This window comes from Physella acuta, unplaced genomic scaffold (assembly GCF_028476545.2).
Source record: "Physella acuta isolate Inbredline_101_S28 unplaced genomic scaffold, ASM2847654v3 ptg001810l, whole genome shotgun sequence".
NCBI classification, from domain to species: domain Eukaryota; kingdom Metazoa; phylum Mollusca; class Gastropoda; family Physidae; genus Physella; species Physella acuta.
The window spans coordinates 1-21,565 of NW_026733320.1; the positions used below are offsets into that span (position 1 = coordinate 1).

A 21,565-nucleotide genomic window follows, 5' to 3' on the forward strand; every position below is an offset into this window, starting at 1 on the left:
TATTTAATCATTTTCTACATCAATTATGTGACACCAATTTAATAGGCAAAGTGATTGGTAAAAAGCGTCCCCACCGTTCCAAATTTGATTAGGGAGGTGGGGTTGCATTTTTACCATCACGAATAAATATAGGCCTATATAGACCTAATTTTGGTGTGGGGGGTGCAAAAATGATAGTTTGTGCAGGGTGTCGAAATAGATCGCTACTCCTTTATAAAAGTTATTAAATAGTAGGTACTTTTTGATAATAGCGAATTAACATTTTTGCGCCCCCCCCCCCTGTGGATGGCGCCCTAGGCGACCGCCTAGTTCGCCTTATAGGTAGCGCCTGTCCAGCTTAGGAGAATGTGTTACTTAAACTAGTATTTATTTTTATCTGCCTAAAGTTGTTTTTTCTTTTAAATGTTGTAACCTGAGAAATAGCCGCAATAAAGATGTATATAGATCCAGAGGCGTAGCGGGGGGGGGGGGGCTGGGGTGCGGACCTTATTTTAGTCTTGTTCTTATGCCATTTTATTTTCTCCTTTGATTATTATATATGCGATTGATGTTCATGTCTTTGATGCTGTGTAAAATCTATCAAATAAATTATTATTACTGATTTAAATGTTTAAAACAATTGAATTAATAAAAAATAAAATATAAACTGTTTGAGGACTGTAGGCCTATAGATATAGATGTTTGAAAGGGGACGAGTGTTTGCTTTAATGTGTCTCATTGTAATAACATAACTTTCCGATTGCTTAAAATTTGTATAATTTTAATTCTCTGTAATCCCAAATTTATTTCAGCTCTACTTAAAACCCCAAATTCCACCCTCCCCCCCCCCCCCCCGTCCCCGTCCCCGTCCCCGTCGCCTCAGCCCACCACGCCGAAAAAAAAATCCATTGAATCATTATTTAATTACACATTTGCATTTTCAGTTTCAGGTTGGTTTTTTTATTTTTTATTTTTTTAAATCTAGACGTTTTGTATTAGATCTATGTATAAGTAAACCATCTTAAATGAATGAAAGTAGGCTACAAGTAAGAAAGAAATATTATTATTGTAAATCTGTATCAGTCCTCACAAGCCGATGATAAAAACTGTAATACTAAAGCGAACACACAACTGACGCTGTAAATTACATGTCTGAGGCAGGGGGGGGGGGGGGGAACTAAGAATAAATCCTAGTAACCCTACTATTATGAAGTTACGAGGAACTTATCCGGGAGGCGTTCGCATCAACTCAATTAATCAAGCATCCAAATGCCACATCCACACCGCTGTGGGGTTACGCCCACACATCCCCGAACACTCTAAGTTCTCAGGAAGAAGAAGAGTCGCAACGTACTAAAATGTAGTTCTTTAGTGGCTTCAATGTACGAGATGCTAATCACCTATTTTCGATGGACGTAGGTTTCCTAGGAGCGATCCTAGATAGGATGCTTCGCCATGACAACAGCGAACTTACGATAATCTCGACAAACTATTACGCATCGATCACTTCAAATACTCCATTTTTACAACCTACGATTATTTATCTCTCGACTACTTAAAAACATCCAAATAAACTATTCTACCAAAATTACATCCAGTGTTTCTTCCAGATTTTCTTTCTCCGGGGGGGGGGGGGGGGGCAGTTGAAATTTTCAGCGGGGCGGACTAATATTTCCGGGGGGGGGGGGGGGGTTGTGGACACTGTTAAAAAATATATATTTTATATATAAATTCCATTTCGCTCGGGGGTGGGGGGCGGTAGACTCTCTACGGAGCCCCCCCCCCCTCTCCCCCCCCCCCCCCCGAAGAGATGCCTGGAAGAAACTGACTACATCTCGACATTTTCAACTTGCGATTTTCATCACATGATTACTCAACCCCCATCTACCAACTCCCATCTACCAACACCCATCTACCCCCCCCCCCCCCATCCACCAACCCTTATCTACCAACCCCCATCTACCAACAATGATTAATCAACTCTCGACCGCCCAAAAACGCTTTACTTTCAACTCGATATCCTAAACTAAAGAGATTCAAGACCCTCCTCACATCTTCTAGCTCTATGAGCAACCAAAAGGCTCAACGCAAACTAACACTACAAGACCAAAGGCAACACACTTCGATTTCTCAACTCAATCCTACAGCACAATGATACCACCTCACCAGCACCCCAAGCTACATTTCCCAAGAGTAAAGCAACCATCAACGACAAGACATACGGCTATCTACAATACTACAACAAAACAAGACCAGCTACATCATCACTACCATACCACAACAGGACCCGCTACATCATCACTACCATACCACAACAGGACCCCCTACATCATCACTACCATACCACAACAGGACCCCCTACATCATCACTACCATACCTCCACAGTACCTCTACATCATCACTACCATACCACAACAGGACCCCCTACATCATCACTACCATACCTCCACAGTACCTCTACATCATCACTACCATACCACAACAGGACCCCCTACATCATCACTACCATACCACAACAGGACCCCCTACATCATCACTACCATACCACAACAGGACCCCCTACATCATCACTACCATACCTCAACAGGGCCCCCTACATCATCACTACCATACCACAACAGGACCCCCTACATCATCACTACCATACCACAACAGGACCCCCTACATCATCACTACCATACCTCAACAGGGCCCCCTACATCATCACTACCATACCACAACAGGACCCCCTACATCATCACTACCATACCACAACAGGACCCCCTACATCATCACTACCATACCTCAACAGGGCCCCCTACATCATCACTACCATACCACAACAGGACCCCCTACATCATCACTACCATACCACAACAGGACCCCCTACATCATCACTACCATACCACAACAGGACCCCCTACATCATCACTACCATACCACAACAGGACCCCCTACATCATCACTACCATACCTCAACAGGGCCCCCTACATCATCACTACCATACCACAACAGGACCCCCTACATCATCACTACCATTCCACAACTGGACCCACAACCTAGCCTATCCATAATCTAGCCTATCCTCAACCATACCTATCCACAACTTAGCTTATCCATAACCTAACCTAACCACAACTCAACCCGCCCATAATCAAACCTATCCACAACCTTGCTTTGGGACCTGACTTGAACCTGCCTTGTTGAGATATTATTCAACAAACAAAAGCAGATCAAGACTTTTTAACAAAATCGTGAATTTGTCATTATATAACAAACCAATTCACGATAGTTTGTTAAAGAGGAGAGGTGAGGGGGGGGGGGGAGGGGGGGACATTAGCATTTTCGACCTGGTGCTGGTTAGATGTGGGATTCGCTCTTAAGACCTGCAGAATTGACCGTGATCTGGCCTTCATTCCAGATGAGGGGGGGGGGGGGGGGGGGTGGAGAGTCTTTAAAGCATGAAGGGTAAAAGTGGAATTTGCCTTGTTTTTTTTTTTGTTTTTTTTTCGGGGGGGGGGGGGGGGGTTGGGTGATGTATGACTAGTGTGAGGGTTTGATGGTAAATTGTATGTTTGTTGGTTAAATATGGAGGATATGGGTGATGGTGAGGAATGCGTTGGTAATGGGGATGGTGGTATGGAATGCGATGGTAACGGGGATGATGGTATGGAATGCGATGGTGATGGAGATGGTGGTATGGAATGCGATGGTGATGGTGGTATGGAAAGCGATTGTAATGGGGATGGTGGTATGGAATGCGATGGTAATGGGGATGGTGGTATGGAATGCGATGGTGATGGGGATGGTGGTATGGATGTGATGGTAATGGGGATGGTGGTATGGAAAGCGATTGTAATGGGGATGGTGGTATGGAATGCGATGGTAATGGGGATGGTGGTATGGAATGCGATGGTGATGGGGATGGTGGTATGGATGTGATGGTAATGGGGATGGTGGTATGGAATGCAATGGTAATGGGGATGGTGGTATGGAAAGCGATTGTAATGGGGATGGTGGTATGGAATGCGATGGTGATGGGGATGGTGGTATGGATTGCGATGGTGATGAAGATGGTGGTATGGAATGTGAGGGTGATGAGGATGGTGGTATGGAATGCGGTGGTGATGAGGATGGTGGTATGGAATGCGATGGTGATGGAGATGGTGGTATGGAATGTGATGGTGATGCGGATGGTGGTATAGAATGCTAGGGTGATGGAGATGGTGGTATGGAGTCAGATGGTAATGGGGATGGTTGTTGATTGCTGGTGGTGGAGATTCATGTTGGTGTTGAATGTGAAAGGCGGTGTGGATTGCGATGAAGTGAAGAAGCAGATGGTGGTTTGGAGTACGATGGTGTATGGTGTATGATAATGGGGGGGCGGGGTTATACGTTGTGATAATCAGAGTGTGAGGGGTTGTGATGTGGGGAAGTTGGGGGGGGGGGGTTGTGAGGTGTGATACGTGGATGGGATTTTAATTTATGTAAGGGGAGGTAAAGAAAAGTGGGCAAAGTGCTGACCACACATTCCCTTCATATGCCGAGGACAAGACACATATGAACTTTACTTCATCAGCCCAATGGATCGCTAGAACTAAAGATGATTATTTACTTTAAAGCAGGAGTCTCCAAACTTTTCAGTCCGAGGGCTGTATTAACTATCAAATTTTAATTCTTTGATTTTTCTGCGCAAAGTTCCTCAGCCATCACCAACAAACAATTTAATTTTTCATTGGACAAAAAGATCTCCGCGGGCCGGATGAGAGGACTTCGCGGGCCGCATTTCAAAAAATTCACCTATTTATTTTACAAAATAGTCAGGGTCCTAAAATAACCCATGTTTATTTTTAAAGTAATTAAAAAATAAAAATATCAGCTGGTAGAAAGGGGAAATCCTACCAAGGTGTAAAGGCAGCCATTTTAGCATAAACTATTACTTTATAACTCCTGTAGACACATTGGTAAAGGGAAATAGCATTATATGTGTAAACAAATATTTACATGCATTTAGTTTTTAAAGTTTAATTGTTAAGCAGAATAAAGCAGAGTAAATGAGATGGGGGAAACAATGATTACATCTTGACTATTTATAGAATTCTCACAGAAAGTGGTCTAAGTGTGATGGTAATTTGTGGGCATGTGTGTGTGTGTGACTTGTTTGTTTCTACTTTAGTGAGAAAAAAATGTATATAGCATTTCAGCTATAACAGTTGCTGTAGTGAGATAGAGATTATATTTATAGTGACATCTGATACATAGCCACTCCTTTACTCAGCGGTCCCTATTTTTCCCAGGCCAGCAAAAGTATTAAAGTGTTAAAGAATGGGTTTAATCTTTTGAGTTGCTGAAATATATCGTCTTTTGAGTCCTAAAGACTTATTGTTCATCTTGTTTAGGTTTAAATAAACAGTTTTCAAGAAATAATCAAATGGGTAATTCATGTTATGTTTATAGTATTTGATGTAAGGGAGATAATTTAATTAATAGACCATTGTTCAATGTTCTATTGTGTTTTATATTCTATTTAACCTTTATTGTACCAGCAGTTGTCATGGTGACACATATTTATAGTTTTTCACCTAAACACAACGTCAATTTATCAGATACAAACAAAAAGAACACAACAAAATTTTTAATAAAGGGTAAAATAACATTTCAATTTTTTTTATTTTTAAAATTATTTCTCTAAATAGTAACAGTAACAGCATTGCTTAGATTTATTCATAGTACAGTCAGATTATTAAACTCTTTAAGATCATCATTCTTTACCTGCCTCAACAAAAATTTTTAACACCATACTATACTGCCTTAATAATACATCCCTCAACTTCATCATACAATACTGTCTCATTAATACATTTCACAACATCATCATACTATACTGCCTCAATAATATACGTCTGAACATTATCATACTATACTGCCTCAATAATATATTTCTGAACATCATCATACTATACTGCCTCAATAATATATTTCTGAACATCATCATACTATACTGCCTCAATAATATATGTCTGAACATCATCATACTATACTGCCTCAATAATATATTTCTGAACATCATCATACTATACTGCCTCAATAATATATTTCTGAACATCATCATACTATACTGCCTCAATAATATATGTCTGAACATCATCATACTATACTGCCTCAATGATATATTTCTGAACATCATCATACTATACTGCCTCAATAAAATATTTCTGAACATCATCATACTATACTGCCTCAATAATATATGTCTGAACATCATCATACTATACTGCCTCAATAATATATTTCTGAACATCATCATACAATACTGCCTCAATAACATATTTCTGAACATCATCATACTATACTGCCTCAATAATATATGTCTGAACATCATCATACTATACTGCCTCAATAATATATTTCTGAACATCATCATACTATACTGCCTCAATAATATATTTCTGAACATCATCATACAATACTGCCTCAATAATATATTTCTGAACATCATCATACTATACTGCCTCAATAATATAATTATGTCTGAACATCATCATACTATACTGCCTCAATAATATATTTCTGAACATCATCATACTATACTGCCTCAATAATATATTTCTGAACATCATCATACTATACTGCCTCAATAATATTTTTCTGAACATCATCATACTATAATGCCTCAATAATATATTTCTAAACATTATCATACATCATAAAATACTGCATCAATAATTAATTCCTCAACATCATCATACTATACTGCCTCAAATTAATTCCTCAACATCATCATACTATACTGCCTCAATAATAAATTCCTCTACACCGATGGTATGGAATGTCAGCCATTTTATCAGCTAATTCCCGTCTAGTGTCCCATAAATAATGGTCAATTAATATAGCATTGACTGAGATCTCGTCTTCTTTATCAGCTTTCAGCAGTCGAACAATTTCATCTCGAATCAGCTGAAAATGAAACAGAGAAAAAAACAATCAGAATTAATTCACCATATCTGATATACTATAAAATCTATATATATAATTCTCTTCTGGGAGACGCTAGAAAACAAGCTGTAAGCGCGCCTAGCAGTCCCCTCTCTTCCTCTCTAGGCATCTCTCTATTACCTCCCCCCCCCCCCCGCATACCCACATGATCTGGTGAGCTGTGGTTCACGCTGTTTACAAGCGTAGAGACGGGTTTAGTGACGGCTATTAGGGGCAGATTATTTAGTTTGAAACGATTCTAAACTTAGGGGAGGTAACTAAGAGGAGGGGGGGGGGGGGGGGTTGGGGGAAAGGAGGGTTTTAGTGTTTTAAAGCAAATTTATTTTCAGTGGCAGCATTAGTACTGTCGAATTCACAAATTATGAATTACTGAAAAGTAGAAAAAACTACAACTAAATAGCGGTGTACGATACGCCGCGGGTCTGCTAGTTCCTAATATTACTACTGTTAGGTCAAGAAATATCTAAAAATAAAACAGACAAAAATTTATCAAAACAAAGAAACACAACTCTATAAATTAGTAAGATGAGAAATTCAGTGAGAATTAAGTCCCTTACCTCGCAAGCCCACAAGCTGACACCTCTGATCTCAACTTCCAGCTGTTCCCCACTCTTAAATAGATAGCCTGTAAATATTAGGTTGTATAGGGAATTAATGATAAAGTAACCCAACACAATGTACTCTCAATGACATATCAGAAAAGTAAAATGAATAAATACTACATTGAAAATATTATGGTTTTGAACGCACAGATAAACACCATTGTAATTGTGGTAAATATATTACACAACTCAAATACACAAAACATATGTTAACTGTAAACTCTAAACTTACACAAATGTTGGAATCAAACAGTGATGTACCCAATTTATTCACATACATCACACTCACCAAACTGGACAACCTCTAATTATTGAAAGATATTACCAACTACCAGTAGCTAACCTTCAATATCTCGAGAACCAACAGTAACTCATCCTCAAGATCGGCCAGAATTCAGTAGCTCAAAGATTTTGTCAACCCCCAGTAACCTAAATATCTGGCCAGCCCCCAGGTATCTCAAAGATCTAGTCAACCCGCCCCCCACCCCCACCCCCCGCAGTAACTCACCTTGCTTTAACTTGTCCATCAGACTGTCTGAGTACCTCAACACACCAAAATAGACCAGTGCCTGGGGGATCCTACAAGGTAAAAAATACAATTCACTTAAACAGTTCAAAGTTTAGTGTTTTTAACAGAATAAATACAAGTCACTTTAACAGTTCAAAGTTTAGTGTTTTTAACAGAATAAATACAAGTCACTTTAACAGTTCAAAGTTTAGTGTTTTTAACAGAATAAATACAATTTTTTTTTTTTTACAGTTCAGAGTTTAGCATTTTTAACTAAAAAAATACAATTTACTTTAACAGTTCAAAATTTAGTGTTTTTAATAGAAAAAATACAATTTACTTTAACAGTTCAAAATTTAGTGTTTTTAACAGAAAAAATACAATTCACTTTAACAGTTCAAAGTTAAGAGTTTTTAACAGAAAAAAATACAATTTATATTAACAGTTCAAAGTTTAGCATTTTTAACAAAAAAAAATACAATTTACTTTAACAGTTCAAAATTTAGTGTTTTTAATAGAAAAAATACAATTTTGTTTTTTTACAGTTCAAAGTTTAGTGTTTTTAACAGATAAAATACAATTTACTTTAACAGTTCAAAGTTTAGTGTTTTCATTTAACAGGATCTGTTGTTTTTGTATTTCTTTAATATGAGAGGTCAAAAAAAAATTACTGTGATGATACGTTTTTATTAACAGAAAATATTATCAGCCCTGCAATGTTAAGATAATAGTACATTTCAGTTATTAATATCAATCGTCAGCCTATAGCAATTTCACACTTTTTTTAGGTTACATTTGTATATAAATCACTTGAATTTGGCAACCCCCCCCCCCCCCTCTCCATCCCATTTATAAAAAGCAAAGATTTTTTTATGAGTAAATATATTTAATACATTGGTATTTTTTTTTCAGAAGAAAAATTTAATGTTTTTATACTTTAATTTCTCAACCAACCTGTAATCAGCAAACATTGTGATTGTGTCAATGTCGTTGAACTCCCCAAGTCCTTGACCTTCACATGACCCCCAGATGTCACCAATGAGTATCTGAGCCCTTTTGTAGATTCCAACTGACAAGATTAAAAACATTATTTCAATTCAATGCATTCATTTAGTCATATTTCATAACAAAATAACACTTCATACTCGTTCCATATTATATTAAAAGCATAAATTGCTCCCAAAAAATCACTAAAATATGTTTTGGTGCCTGATGTGGTTATTATTAAAGCTCAAGAATATTAAACAATGCCATTTTCTTATTTATATTCCTTTCAATTATTTGTTATTATTAAGAGTTTATGGGTACATAACTCACATTGGGGAAACAAAGGCAGCTGGGCATAGTGGTGAACACACTATCCCTTCATATGCCAAGGTCTCTGAAGCAGATGAACTCTACTTCATCTGCCCCATGTGTCTTGGGCACGATCGGGGAAAGATGATGCAGCTAGCTAGTTATAATTTTATTTCATTAAAAAAATATAAATCACAATTTTTTTTCAATCAAATTTTATTTGTTATCATTTGTTATCTCCCCTATTCACTTTCTTATAAAGGGGCTGTATTTAAAGTTTATATTATTAATGTCATCTAATTAGGTCAAAAATTAAGTTCATCATGTGTTATTAATTAAGAGCATCTTAATTTTACTTTTTAATTTTTTCAAAACAATAAAAGTTTGACAAACTATTCAGAAGTAAACTGAATATATTAATTTTTTACAATTAAATCAAATAATCATGATCACTTTAATTATTTTTATTTTTCTTTACGAATTTCTTCAGTTTTTGTTCTTTCTAAAGTTTAATGTTCAAAAAATCACAATTGGAAGTAATTTCCGCATTTTTCTGATCTTGTATCAATTATTATTGATTTTCTGTGGCTGGTTGATTAGTGGTTTTTAACATTTTAGCAAGTGTTTGCTTTGCTTTCTGTAAGAACTTAAAATCTAAATAAATGTGTTTCTCACTTTCTTGGATGATTAGTTTAGCAAGACTGGTGTTTTGTAAAAGATCAGTCTGTATGCTACTTCTCTTTCTTTTGGTGTGATGCATTTATTATATAGGTTTCTAAATGTATCTCTAATGTCTATTGTATAGTGTTCCTGGCCAAACTAATTCTCGTCTATAGGAGTGTCGCTTGTTTGATTAGCAAGTCATTTATTTTGTTTTTATCTTCCACATTTATGCTTTTGCTTCCTTGGAATGTTGCTAGCATTTCTCAATAAAAGCTACCAATGTTGGGATATTTAATTTTAGAATGCTCTTTATTTTCTACTCAATGTAATACTGTGCTAAAGAATGTTAATGTTGTTTTATCCTAAGTCTTTCTAGGTGTTTTAATTGGAAAGTGTTTATTTTTTTCTATGAATGTCATGTAGCCTTATTCCTCCATTTAAGGAGAGAAAACTCCAAAATCAAATAAATGCTGCCTTGAAGTTTGTTCTTGGATGGATAATGACTATTGAAGCAAATCCAGACAGAAAAGCAGACTGAAGTTGTAGTCAACAGCTTATTTATAGCGCATAACAGGTTGACATGTAATTCTTAATTGTGTTGGAGTTATTCCCGCCCAGCATTACAATTAAGATTGAAGAAGAAAACAAAAAAAATTTGAGAGTTATCTACCTTTCTTGCCTTTATATTCATGGATATCTTGAAAGCTCTGGAAGTCTGCAAGTACTAGTTTTAGCAGGTTTTGGGCCTGTTTGTCAGCTGCTTTGATGACATTGGCAAAACTTCCGTTACATTTCTATTAGAAAGATAATTATTAGACATTTTTCATAGCAAAGCTTTCATTATATATTTATTAGAAGGATAATTATTAGACATATTTCATAGCAAAACTTCCATTATATTTCAATTAGAAGAATAATTATTAGATATTTTTCATATCAAAACTTTCATTGAATTTCTGTTGAGAGGATAATTATAAGATATTTTCATGTCAGATGTTCCCCTATAATTTAGTCATTAAGGTATCTAAGACAAATTAGCACAGCTAGACTGATATTTAATAAAACAAATCTGAGAGACAACTAAAATAGACTATAATCATTTAATTTAAATGAACTGGTTAATGCTGGTCTAACCATTGTAATCTCTACTTCATCTGCACCAAAACTGGATAGTGATAAATCCACTTCTTTTTACAAGCTTTTATTTAACTCACTTCCTTTGTCCGTCGTCAGTCTGTCTAGATCGAAACGGCCGAGAAAAATTACGGGCACTTCTAACTGACAGATACGGTTCGTAGTTGGTACGTGGGTCAAGACATGAAGACAATGCATCATGACATTAAATTTGTCTTAATTGGTTGCCTAATTAACTTTTTATGAATTAATTAAAATTTTGTCCAAATTAGTAGGCTGTCTCATCAAACTATTCTGCGCTATTAGGCACGCATCATCACATTCATTAGGGCGTCATCACGTTCAATAGGTGCGCAATGGTTTTTAGTCATGCAACTCTAATGTAAATAAAACATGTAAGAGTACTAAAAAAATTCATAAAAAACATTTTAATAACAAGCTTTTATGTAATAATGCACTAAAAAGTAGAAAATAAATTATACACTACTATTTAAATTACTACAAAGAAAAGCAAGGGTCTCTTCCTAAATATTATTAGTAAAGGTATCCAATAGATACTAAAGTGACCCACGCTTTTCTTTATAGTAATTTAAATAGTAGTGTATAATTTATTTTCTACTTTTTAGTGCGTTATTACATAAAAGCTTGTTATTAAAACGTTTTTTATGAATTTTTTTATTATTCTGTTAGATAATGATGCTGCACATTAACAAGTTACATGTTGAGTAAGATGTTTCAAACTGTGGACTTACTTCATTCAAAACTTTACCAGCTTCCAATAACACCCTGTGCCTTTCTTCAAGCAGCGGAATATCAAAGTCAGAATCTGATCTGAATATTGTCTTCATTGTATTCAGGTCTATGGAAGCATAGTAGGATGGGCTTGTAATGGCATATCCCTCCTGTGGATTTAAAGACCCAATATTACAAGTGATCAGCTATAAACTGGTTCAGATGACTACGATTAGTTGAATAGAATAAGTAGTGAATGAAGTTTATAAAATATATTCCATTAACAAGAAATAGCTGAATGGATGTACGTCTACAAACCTGCTGATAACATCAATAAGTGGTAAGTTTTAGTTTTTAATGTATTCTATTGACATTAAATAGTTGAATGGACATACATATAGAGCCCTATTTTTACTTTCTCGTATACTGAGTATAGAGGAAGTATTGTAATCGTGCACAAAAATCACATGAAATTTTGAGTTTTCATTATTTTACACCTCAGTGCTTCATCACATACAGTGTATAGAGGACTTATTTTAATCTGGCAAAAATTATAAATACAGATTTATCAAAATTTCTGTGATTTATGCATTATTGAGTCAAAAAAACTGGGCTTTGCAATTATGTCCGTATTTCTGTGTGTGTGTATTCTATTTTAAAAAGTTTAAGTAATTAAAAATGGATTAAAAATCATGTCTATATCCCGAGTTGCCATCCCCCATAGTGTTATATAAGAATATTAGAGAAATTTTAGGGGAGATCACTCCCACTTTATTTTTCTTCTTTTTCATTCTTAATTGTAATGTTGAATGGAATATTTCCAACAACCCAATTAAGTTTTATGTGTCAACAATATAAAGCAGCAGTTGTTTGATTTTGGAGTTGTCTCTCCTAAATGGGTTGCTGTCCCCAACTATTGAACCTTATCTGCCCGGGGGTTTGAACTCAGGACTTTCAGTTTAGCAATCATGAGCTATCCTGACCACGCCAACCTCCTAGAGCCCTATTGATGGCCAAGAAATTGTTCTTAAGTCAAGAAGTTGAAATGACTCACATCAAGAGCCCTGTTGATAGCTGCGACCAGAGCCCAGTACCCAGAGTGCTCCTTGCCCTTGTACTTGACCAGATACTTCTCTGTGTCTTTCTCTGACCAGAAGGAAAAATTCAGGACAGCTGTCACAAATACCCTGTCAAGTGAAAAGGTAATATGACCATTAGCACTTTGTCAGCTTGTTGAATACTCTGTTCACTAATACGTTATAATAAAACTAGTTCTTTTCTCAGCAACGATAATGTGATGTACATGTAATATAAATATTTGCATAAAAATACACCATTTAGCATACTTGTGAATGTATAGCTAGGATTGCTAATGCAGCATCACTAAAACTTATCCAAATATCTATTGCTAGCCTGACCCTATGAATATTTTTTTTCTCCAACTACACCAATATGTGTAGATGGTATATTTGTAAGAAATGTTAGTAATAATTTAGTTTAGTGCTCAGCAGACACATCCTGTTCATCAAATATTAACTCTGTACATTGAAGAAAATTTTACTGGCTAATTAGCTCGTTAATTTAAAAGTGAGCTCACCAGTTGACAGCCTCTTCATCCATGGTCTGGACATTTAACTCGTGGCGACGCCAAATTTTCACATCAAATTTCCCAGACTTCACTTTCTCATACAGCTGCAATAATGAACTATTTTTCAATGTCCAATGTTTTTATAAAAGTGTAAGAAGGTAAACCAGTTTTAATAGAGAATATTTTTTGTTCTAAATTATTTTATGGATAGAATGGGATTAAAGCATATTGTTATCTTAAGGATTACACATTGAAAAAGTCTAAAGCATTTTTTTTATTGATGAATATGAAGTAAAGCTCATAAGTTTTATTGTGGTTTGGCATATTAAGAGACTATATGAACAAGTGAACAGTATTGTTACTTTTCGCAATATGCTTAGGTTTGCATATCAGATCTGGGTAGACTAAGGGATGTTGAGTAAAAACAATAAATGAAAAATACTTACTATCACTGCTAACTGCTGAACCCCTTTGTCTAAAATAAAAACATCTTTGCTGTTTTCTGTTATATATTGTCCTGATTCTCTAGGACCCATAACTCCTTCCATTTTTGTAGCTTTGTCACAGGAAATGGTTTGCACTATAGTAGAAGAGTAATAATAGATCTAATTTCAAAAATTGTAAGTGCATATACTTTTACCAGCGTCCGCCTCTCCTCCCCCCCCCCCCCCCTCACCGGAAAATGTTGTCCACTCCCCTGAAAATATCAAGTGCACCCCTGGGAAAAAGTCTGGAAGAAACACTGATAGGCATATATTCGCCTATATATAATTATATATAATTATATATGTAGCCCTATAAGCTATATAAATAAATATAATATATATATATAATATATAATAGGCCTAGGCCTATATAATATAATATTAATATATAGATTCTATGTATGATGAATTATGAAAGTTACAGTTATGTGTGTGAGTTTGTGTGTCTTATTTTTTGTTTTCTTTTTAACTTTACTTTTGTCATATAGAGTCTAGGCCTATTTTTTTATTTTAAATTTAGATTTTACTTACTTAGTGCATAGATTCTATATTTTTTAGTTTGTCTATTATAAACTATAATAATATAGGCCATTTTATTATAGTTTATAGGCCTACTGACTCAGTACTACTGTGAGTACTCAGAAGTACGTTACGTAGTATTACGTACTGAGTACTGAGTACTCACAGTTCACATTTTTAGTCAGTAGTAGTACTGAGTACTGAGTCTACAACTACACTCTGACTCTACTATAGTACTATAGTAACTAACAGCACTAACTTTTCGGTATAGGCCTACTCAGTCAGTACTTTCCTTTGTCCGTCCGGTGAAAATAAATTTATTATACTTCATGCCATCTGCATTTAGAATGATTTACATAAGCATACCATGCAACAGTGTATTCTACCTTTAGTAGTTTGTATATGACGAAATGTGGTTGTGTGAGCTAATTTTTAATATCGAAAGCGGAAGTGTAATCAAAAAATTGTGAGAGCCGCTGTTCGAAGCAACCAAGGATGCTAAATAAGGGTGCCAGGTCAAAATGGTTGTAGCTGAACCATTCAGGCGACGATGCTCATGCGGTGAGGGTGAACATATTGGCCGCGGGTTGACGGGAAAGATGAACGTAGTCAGCGTAAGTATAGACGTTCACAAAAGTAAATCTAAAATGAATAAATGAACAAAAATAGCTGCCTAGTAGGCTAGAGAACGATTTTTAAAACTAGAGGATATTTCTTAATAGGCAAAGCATTTACGCTTTATAAGCTACTTTATATAAATTCTAGGCTAAACTTTTTCCGTGCTGTTCTTACTCCCTGCAAATCAAACCTCAAATATAGAAATATAGTAATAAATGTGCGGATTGGCGCAACCTTTCTGTCTGTTAAATATATAATTAAAATATAAACCTATTAAACAATAACTCATTAGAGAGCAATAAACCTTGAAGAAGTAGGACTAGATTGTCACCTTTTTACGGCAGAGGATGGGCTTGAGTCTTAGTGTGATCCTAATAATATTTTTAATAAAACGTTTTTTTTAAAGTAATCCTAGGTATGTTTAACCGACATAAACGCAAAAATGAATCAATTATCTATCACAAAATAATAAAAACTAAATTATATAGGCATATATTATATATATATATATATATATATATATATATATATATATAATATATATATATATATATATATATATAATATATATATATTACATATATATATATATATATATATATATATATATATATATATATATATATATATATATATATATATATATATATATATATATATATATATATGAAGGGCTCAGTGGAAAAAGTACTTAAGTGTATTTTGAGAGTTTTGAGAAAAATGAGCGCAAAGTTTTTAAATTGTTATTAAAATACCAAAACAGCTGATGCAGAGTATTCAAATTAAGCTACTTCGGTACTTTTTCCATGGCCCAAATTTACAGGGATGGTTAAGGGGAGATAGTCAAATAATATACCGGTCTTAACTCATTTTTGAAAAAATGTAACTTAAGTACTTTTTCCACTGAGCCCTTCATATATATATATATATATATACGCATATTATTTAAACTTACCGGCAAATTCTTTCTCGCTTGCTACTAGAATTTTCTTTTAAATACAGCAGAAGATAGAAGTTCACTTCCACACCATGTGTTAAGTACCGAACTACGTTGCAATGTCGTCGTGTATCTGGAGGTGGGGGGCGGAGGGTCTGTAAGTAGTGTATTGACTTAAACGTCGCCTCAACGTTTTTGAAGATAACGGACGGCAGGGGGGGGGGGATAACTAAATGCTTAGAACACCGATGCAGCGTATCGAAGACACCTATTCGATCGTATCGTTACCTAATCTAAATCCTAACCCTAACCAAAATCCTAACACTATTTTAACCGCTACCAAATTCTTGATCCGCAGCCCTGACGCTAACTTTCACCCTTACATCGATACCGTACCGGCGGGGGGGGGGGGGGGGGGGGGGGGAGAGAGAGAGATCTAGGTTCGATACTTTATTGACCGACTACCGTCCGTCATTTTTTTTTCACAGACGATTACAGTTTAGACATAATTTATCTTTAGGCATCACGCAATATAGGGCAATCAGCGGGGGAAAAATAGGACAAAGAACAATGTCGGAGATTTGAAAGGTGTGTCGTTCACCTGTAAGCGTCGTGTGTGATATCGGCTAGCGAGTGAGTTCTAATTAATCCCATTTCTCATCACTGTAAATATATTCACTCGTACGAAGCTATTTTGTCTTGATACGATGGGGGGGGGGGGGGGGGGGGGGGGGGGTAAAAGGGTGAGAAGAAAAGTCACGGAACAGGTCAAAGGGGAAAGGTTACAAGGCACGGGTCATAATGACCTCACAAAAAAAGAAAACGTCACAAGGGGAAATAAGTCAAAGGGAGAAGAATCAAAGGGCATAAACTCGCTGGGAAAAAGAACTGAATGATTTATCTTTTCCTAACTTGACCCCTTGAACTAATCATAAATACTAAAAAAAAAAAAAAAAGATCTAGCCCAAGTTATAGCTTCCATAATAACCTACTTGAATACACACACACACACACACACACACACACACACACACACACCTAATGCTAGAGACTTGTTCGTTGCAGTTAATGAACCTCCCACCTCATCACATAAAGAACTACCAAACCAACCTCCCCCCTCCCCGCCCACCTCAACACCATTAATCTGAAACCCTAAGGTAGACGCTAATCACAAAAAGCAAGATCCCCACCTTCTAAAATGGTATGATAAAGCAACATCACTTTATTAATTCTGAAAACAAAAACACCCTGGATCTATAAATAATGAGCATGTTTTTACAACAACAAAAAAATCATTGCTCTTTATCAATTACAAATAAAAACTGCTGAATCACATTTCATGCATCATTCCCCCACAAACGTTTTAACATTCCCCCCACCCAAGATATGAGATCACACACGCACATACACACACACATATATACACACATACTCAAACACACCAAAATGTTTGTCGATTTGGAACTTTCAATCCTGTAAAGCTAGTGCCTCTGACGAATATAAAGCACAAACCTAAAACCTTGACTTAAATTGCGTACACTGAGTACAGCTATTCGCGTGTAACAACAGAACTCATGCATAGATAAAAAAACAAAATCTTGTGATACGAATCTACTCCCTCCCCGGCCCGCTCCTTCATTATTTTTCAAAATTTCCTTGTTCAACCATGACATATTGAGTTCTTGGTGATTGCGATTCGTATTGGGAAATCCGCTTCAAAATGTATGGGGAAACATTTCTGTCTGACCCCGGTAAATAGCATAATGAATTCCTGATTAAGAAGTTATTACAATTTTTATGAAACAGCTTTACATACCGAGAGGCTATGGTATGTTAAATGTTTAATTGCATGGTTTAAAAATATTCTAAAAGCACTTAGAAGATTAACATTAATTACATTAATTATTTAGTTGTTGCAAAAATATGTAAATAACCCACTTATAAGCACAATTTAAAGGAAATAATTCCTCAAGTGGAGGATAACTCAACAACAAGAATGGTGTATGCGTGAAGTGGTTGTTTTATTTTTATTTTAAGCACAGGGAAATTTATTCTTATAAAACTACTAAGGCTAAAGTACTTGACCTTTAGCCTACATTTTCTCTTAGCATAAGCATTTTGAGATTAAATGGGGCAGGGGGGGGAGGGGGGGGGGGGGTAAATATCTTTCGTATAGAAGGAGCTTTTGATGGAGAAATACTGTACTGTAATTCTTAGAAAGTACCAATACTACCAAAAGTAGTTACGATAAGCTAGGAAAAGTAATCAGGTGTCAATGATATAGAACTGATGATAATTAACATATTTGTGTTGTAGATAGTGGCCCTAATTAGAAGAGGAGAGAAGGAGTTCCCTACAACTGATGGAACTTGAAGAATATTATACAAAATTGCTTTTAGTACATTTACAGCGAAAACATAAGCCTGTCCCAAATAAAATAAGTTTTTTTTTTTTTTTTTTTTTTTTTTTTTTTTTGAAGATGATGAAGAAGAAGAAAAGCTTGTAAAAAGAGAAATGCTTTTTAAAATGTAAAGAACTACTGTATTTTATATTATGGTGATTATTTAAGATGAAATAAACCTGGATTTTAATGTTCGGCGGTAAAGCCCGTTCGAGTTCATAATTATTTTGTTAAAAACCAAAACTATTAAATGATGCTTGTCGAGGTGTGAACATTTTATCGCTTCTAGCTTCCATCGTCTGACCCTCTCTTTTAAAGTTTTCGTGTAAACAATGGAAACACAGGATATGATATCATGTCATCCTCACTCTCCACCCACCTTCCCTCAAAATATGTTATTGCGTTTTAGTGTTTGAAAGAACAATAGTATTGTGAAATTTTTACTATATTATTATGCTTAGCATGAGTTGTTCAATGCTTTGCGGACTTGGGTCAGTGAGTCATTACACTGTCTACTGACTGGTAGGTCACCTAGTTCCTGTGTCATCCTTTAGGTAGCTTCTTTTTTTTTTTTTTTTTTTTTTTTTTTTTTTTTTTTGTATACAGACCTAGAGATCTATAGGGCATGAAGTATAGTTAGTGTTTCTCGGCCTCGGCATATGAAGGGATGGTGTGGTCAGCGCAAAGACGCCTTTTACTTTCCCCCCAACGTGAGTCAGGTACTCATCAGAGCTGGTTAGACTCAGGGACTTTCTACAGTCCCGAGTCCTGACCTAGATCCGAACTTGGGATCTTTGGGTTAGTAGTCAACGACTCTACCATTCGACCACATCATACGTTTTTGTACAATGTTTAGCCTAAAAGAGATCACAACAACTCCATGTAACTAAAGACAGACAAGCCTTGACGAAGAGCCATGCACGAACAAGGAAGGAAGATTATTACACAACCAAAACACGAACACAAACTCAAGGCAAACAGAAACACAACCCTGATGACTTTTGTTTCAAAGGGTTTTTTTTTTATAAATAGAACACGTTCCGCCAGTGGCGTAGGCAGGGATAGGGTGGGGGGGGGGGTTAAGGGGGGGGGGGGGGATCATACCCCCCCATAGACACCTCGGTATATATATAAAGTATGAGGGGGGTGTAATTCGAAAGTTTGTGAGGGGTGGTGCAAATCAAAAGTTTGAAGGGGGGTGCAAAACGAAAGTTTGTCCCCGGGGGAAAAATTTGAACCCCCCCTCCCCCCCCCCCCCCCCCCCCATGAGACGATCCTGGCTACGCTACTGCGTTCCGCGAAGTAAAAATAAACTTTTTTTTTACTTCGCGGATCTCAAAATCAGTCACGCGGAGATGAGATTCCATTGTTGTAATTCCTGCAACTTGTATTTCTGCAAGGTGGAATACTAGGTTATAAATAAAACATAGTTTATGTTGTCTTAAATTACTGAAGCAATGGAGTAATAGGATGGGGAGGGGCTTTTTCTTCCAAACATCTTTCTTCCATCAATCCAAGGGGGAACTCTCTCCCCCATTGGACGAAATAGAAAATGTATAGGCCAGTAAATATAACTGATAAAGAAAATATACTTTAACCAACACATATGTAACTTTTTTTTTGCAAACACACATTATTGAACTATTATACGTCATCAAAATTACGGCCTTATAGTTTGTTTATGGGACGGTGTGGCCTAGCGGTAGAGCGCTAGACTGCTAAAGACTCGAGTTTGAATCTGGGTTCAAGTCAGTAGACCGTCCCTGAGGCCACCAGGCTCTGATGGGTACCTAACCCTCGTTGGGGAAGGAAAAGCAGTTGGGTATAGTGCTGACCACACAATCCATGCATATGCCGAGGTCACAGAAACAGGTGAACTCTACTTCACTTTATGACCGTCAGGTTTAGAAAAGCAATTTTACTTACTTTTAGTACTTTGTTTTGATAACAATGAAATGTATTGTAATATATAGAGAAACACATGCCATTTTCTGGGAATTCAGAATGTCAAAATACTTGAGAAAACATGTCTTATATTATTACGGTTGGTATGGAAAATTTCATAAAACAGTATTAGCTTCCTGTTACCTTACTTAAAGAAACTATTTTCTGGGGATGGATTAAGTACGTTTAAATTACCCACCCCTCACCCCAATCAAATTAGTTTGCACTGTTTGCTAGAAAATGTGTCGACTCTCTTGTTTATTATTCAATCAGTAAAATGCCACGCCTGTCGTAAACGTTAACATAAAGGCTGTTTGCCATTGTGTTGATCACAAATTTCTTGTGTGGCATATAGCCAAGGAAACAGAAGAAGTCTGCGTAACCCATTCAACCTACCCTCCACGGCACACCTCAATACCATGTCACAGAAACCGCCACCGACACCCCACCTCCATCTTGACCACCAATCTCCACCCCCTCCCCTTACCACCACAATGACCACTATCACCCCCCCCACCACCCGTCTTCACCCCCTACAACCTGCACCATTTTCACCCCAACATCCAAACATGCATCATTATTACCCTCAACATCAACACCATTACCACTATTACCCCCTCCCCCAAACATACACCACGCACATCAACTCATTCCACACCTTCATTCCACACACCCTACACATACCTCCACTCCAGCTACACCACCCCCCCCCCCCCCCCCCCACACACACACACACACATACATTTTACAAACACCCCCTCCCACTCCACATACACACCGACTCTGTATATCTTTTTTTTTCTAAAAAATAAAACAGAAAATGAAAATAATTTGATAAAACCCCCCATCAGGAAATAAATCAAGCTCACATCACGACACCATAGACAACACAATCTGATCAGAAAATAGGAAGTTGTTTCCAACATATTTTTTTTTTCTTTGTCACAACCAGCCTAGCAGGACCCACCTTAGTTTAATGAGTCGTTGGGTTAAATCTTCCCCAGTTAAACAAAACAAAGTTGACACGCGTGTTGGTCTGTTGAAATAGTTTTTACACACAGACGGATGTAATGGAGAAGTGACAATCGCTCAAGCGTACCACCATGTTGAGAGAAATAAACTAGTTGTAGCAAGGATGTAACTAGTAAGTTCTGTTTCTTAAATACTTACAAGTTTCATTGG

The 21,565-nt window shown here is 36.4% G+C and overlaps 3 protein-coding genes across 7 annotated transcripts; 2 read left to right on the plus strand and 1 right to left on the minus strand.

Annotated features, from left to right (window-relative positions):
• Positions 1-2,263: 2,263 nt before the first annotated feature.
• LOC131930605 (uncharacterized) lies at positions 2,264-3,023 on the plus strand (the record flags this gene model as incomplete). The annotated part of the gene is made up of 1 exon (XM_059287173.1): positions 2,264-3,023. A coding segment is annotated over one exon (760 nt), but the record flags the coding sequence as incomplete, so codon positions are not given.
• Positions 3,024-3,548: 525 nt separating this feature from the next.
• On the plus strand, positions 3,549-3,902 carry LOC131930609 (aspartate and glycine-rich protein-like). The gene has a single exon (XM_059287176.1). The coding sequence runs from the start codon at positions 3,549-3,551 to the stop codon at positions 3,900-3,902; it is 354 nt and encodes a 117-aa protein (XP_059143159.1).
• A 1,709-nt stretch (positions 3,903-5,611) lies between these two features.
• LOC131930637 (queuosine 5'-phosphate N-glycosylase/hydrolase) lies at positions 5,612-16,170 on the minus strand. 5 transcript variants are annotated; one of them, XM_059287228.1, is made up of 10 exons: positions 16,057-16,170; positions 13,926-14,084; positions 13,489-13,583; positions 12,946-13,078; positions 11,912-12,061; positions 10,696-10,819; positions 9,021-9,135; positions 8,067-8,137; positions 7,514-7,581; positions 5,612-6,917 (listed from the first exon to the last, which is right to left on the minus strand). In XM_059287228.1, exons 2-10 carry the CDS (start codon positions 14,025-14,027, stop codon positions 6,756-6,758), a joined length of 1,020 nt encoding a protein of 339 aa, XP_059143211.1. In that variant the 5' UTR covers positions 14,028-14,084; positions 16,057-16,170; the 3' UTR covers positions 5,612-6,755. The 5 variants fall into 5 exon arrangements, with proteins under 5 accessions (XP_059143211.1, XP_059143208.1, XP_059143209.1 ...); XM_059287225.1 differs by having other exon boundaries at positions 13,926-14,059; positions 16,057-16,169; XM_059287226.1 differs by lacking the exon at positions 16,057-16,170 and adding an exon at positions 14,870-14,986 and having other exon boundaries at positions 13,926-14,059.
• Between the last annotated feature and the right edge of the window lie 5,395 nt (positions 16,171-21,565).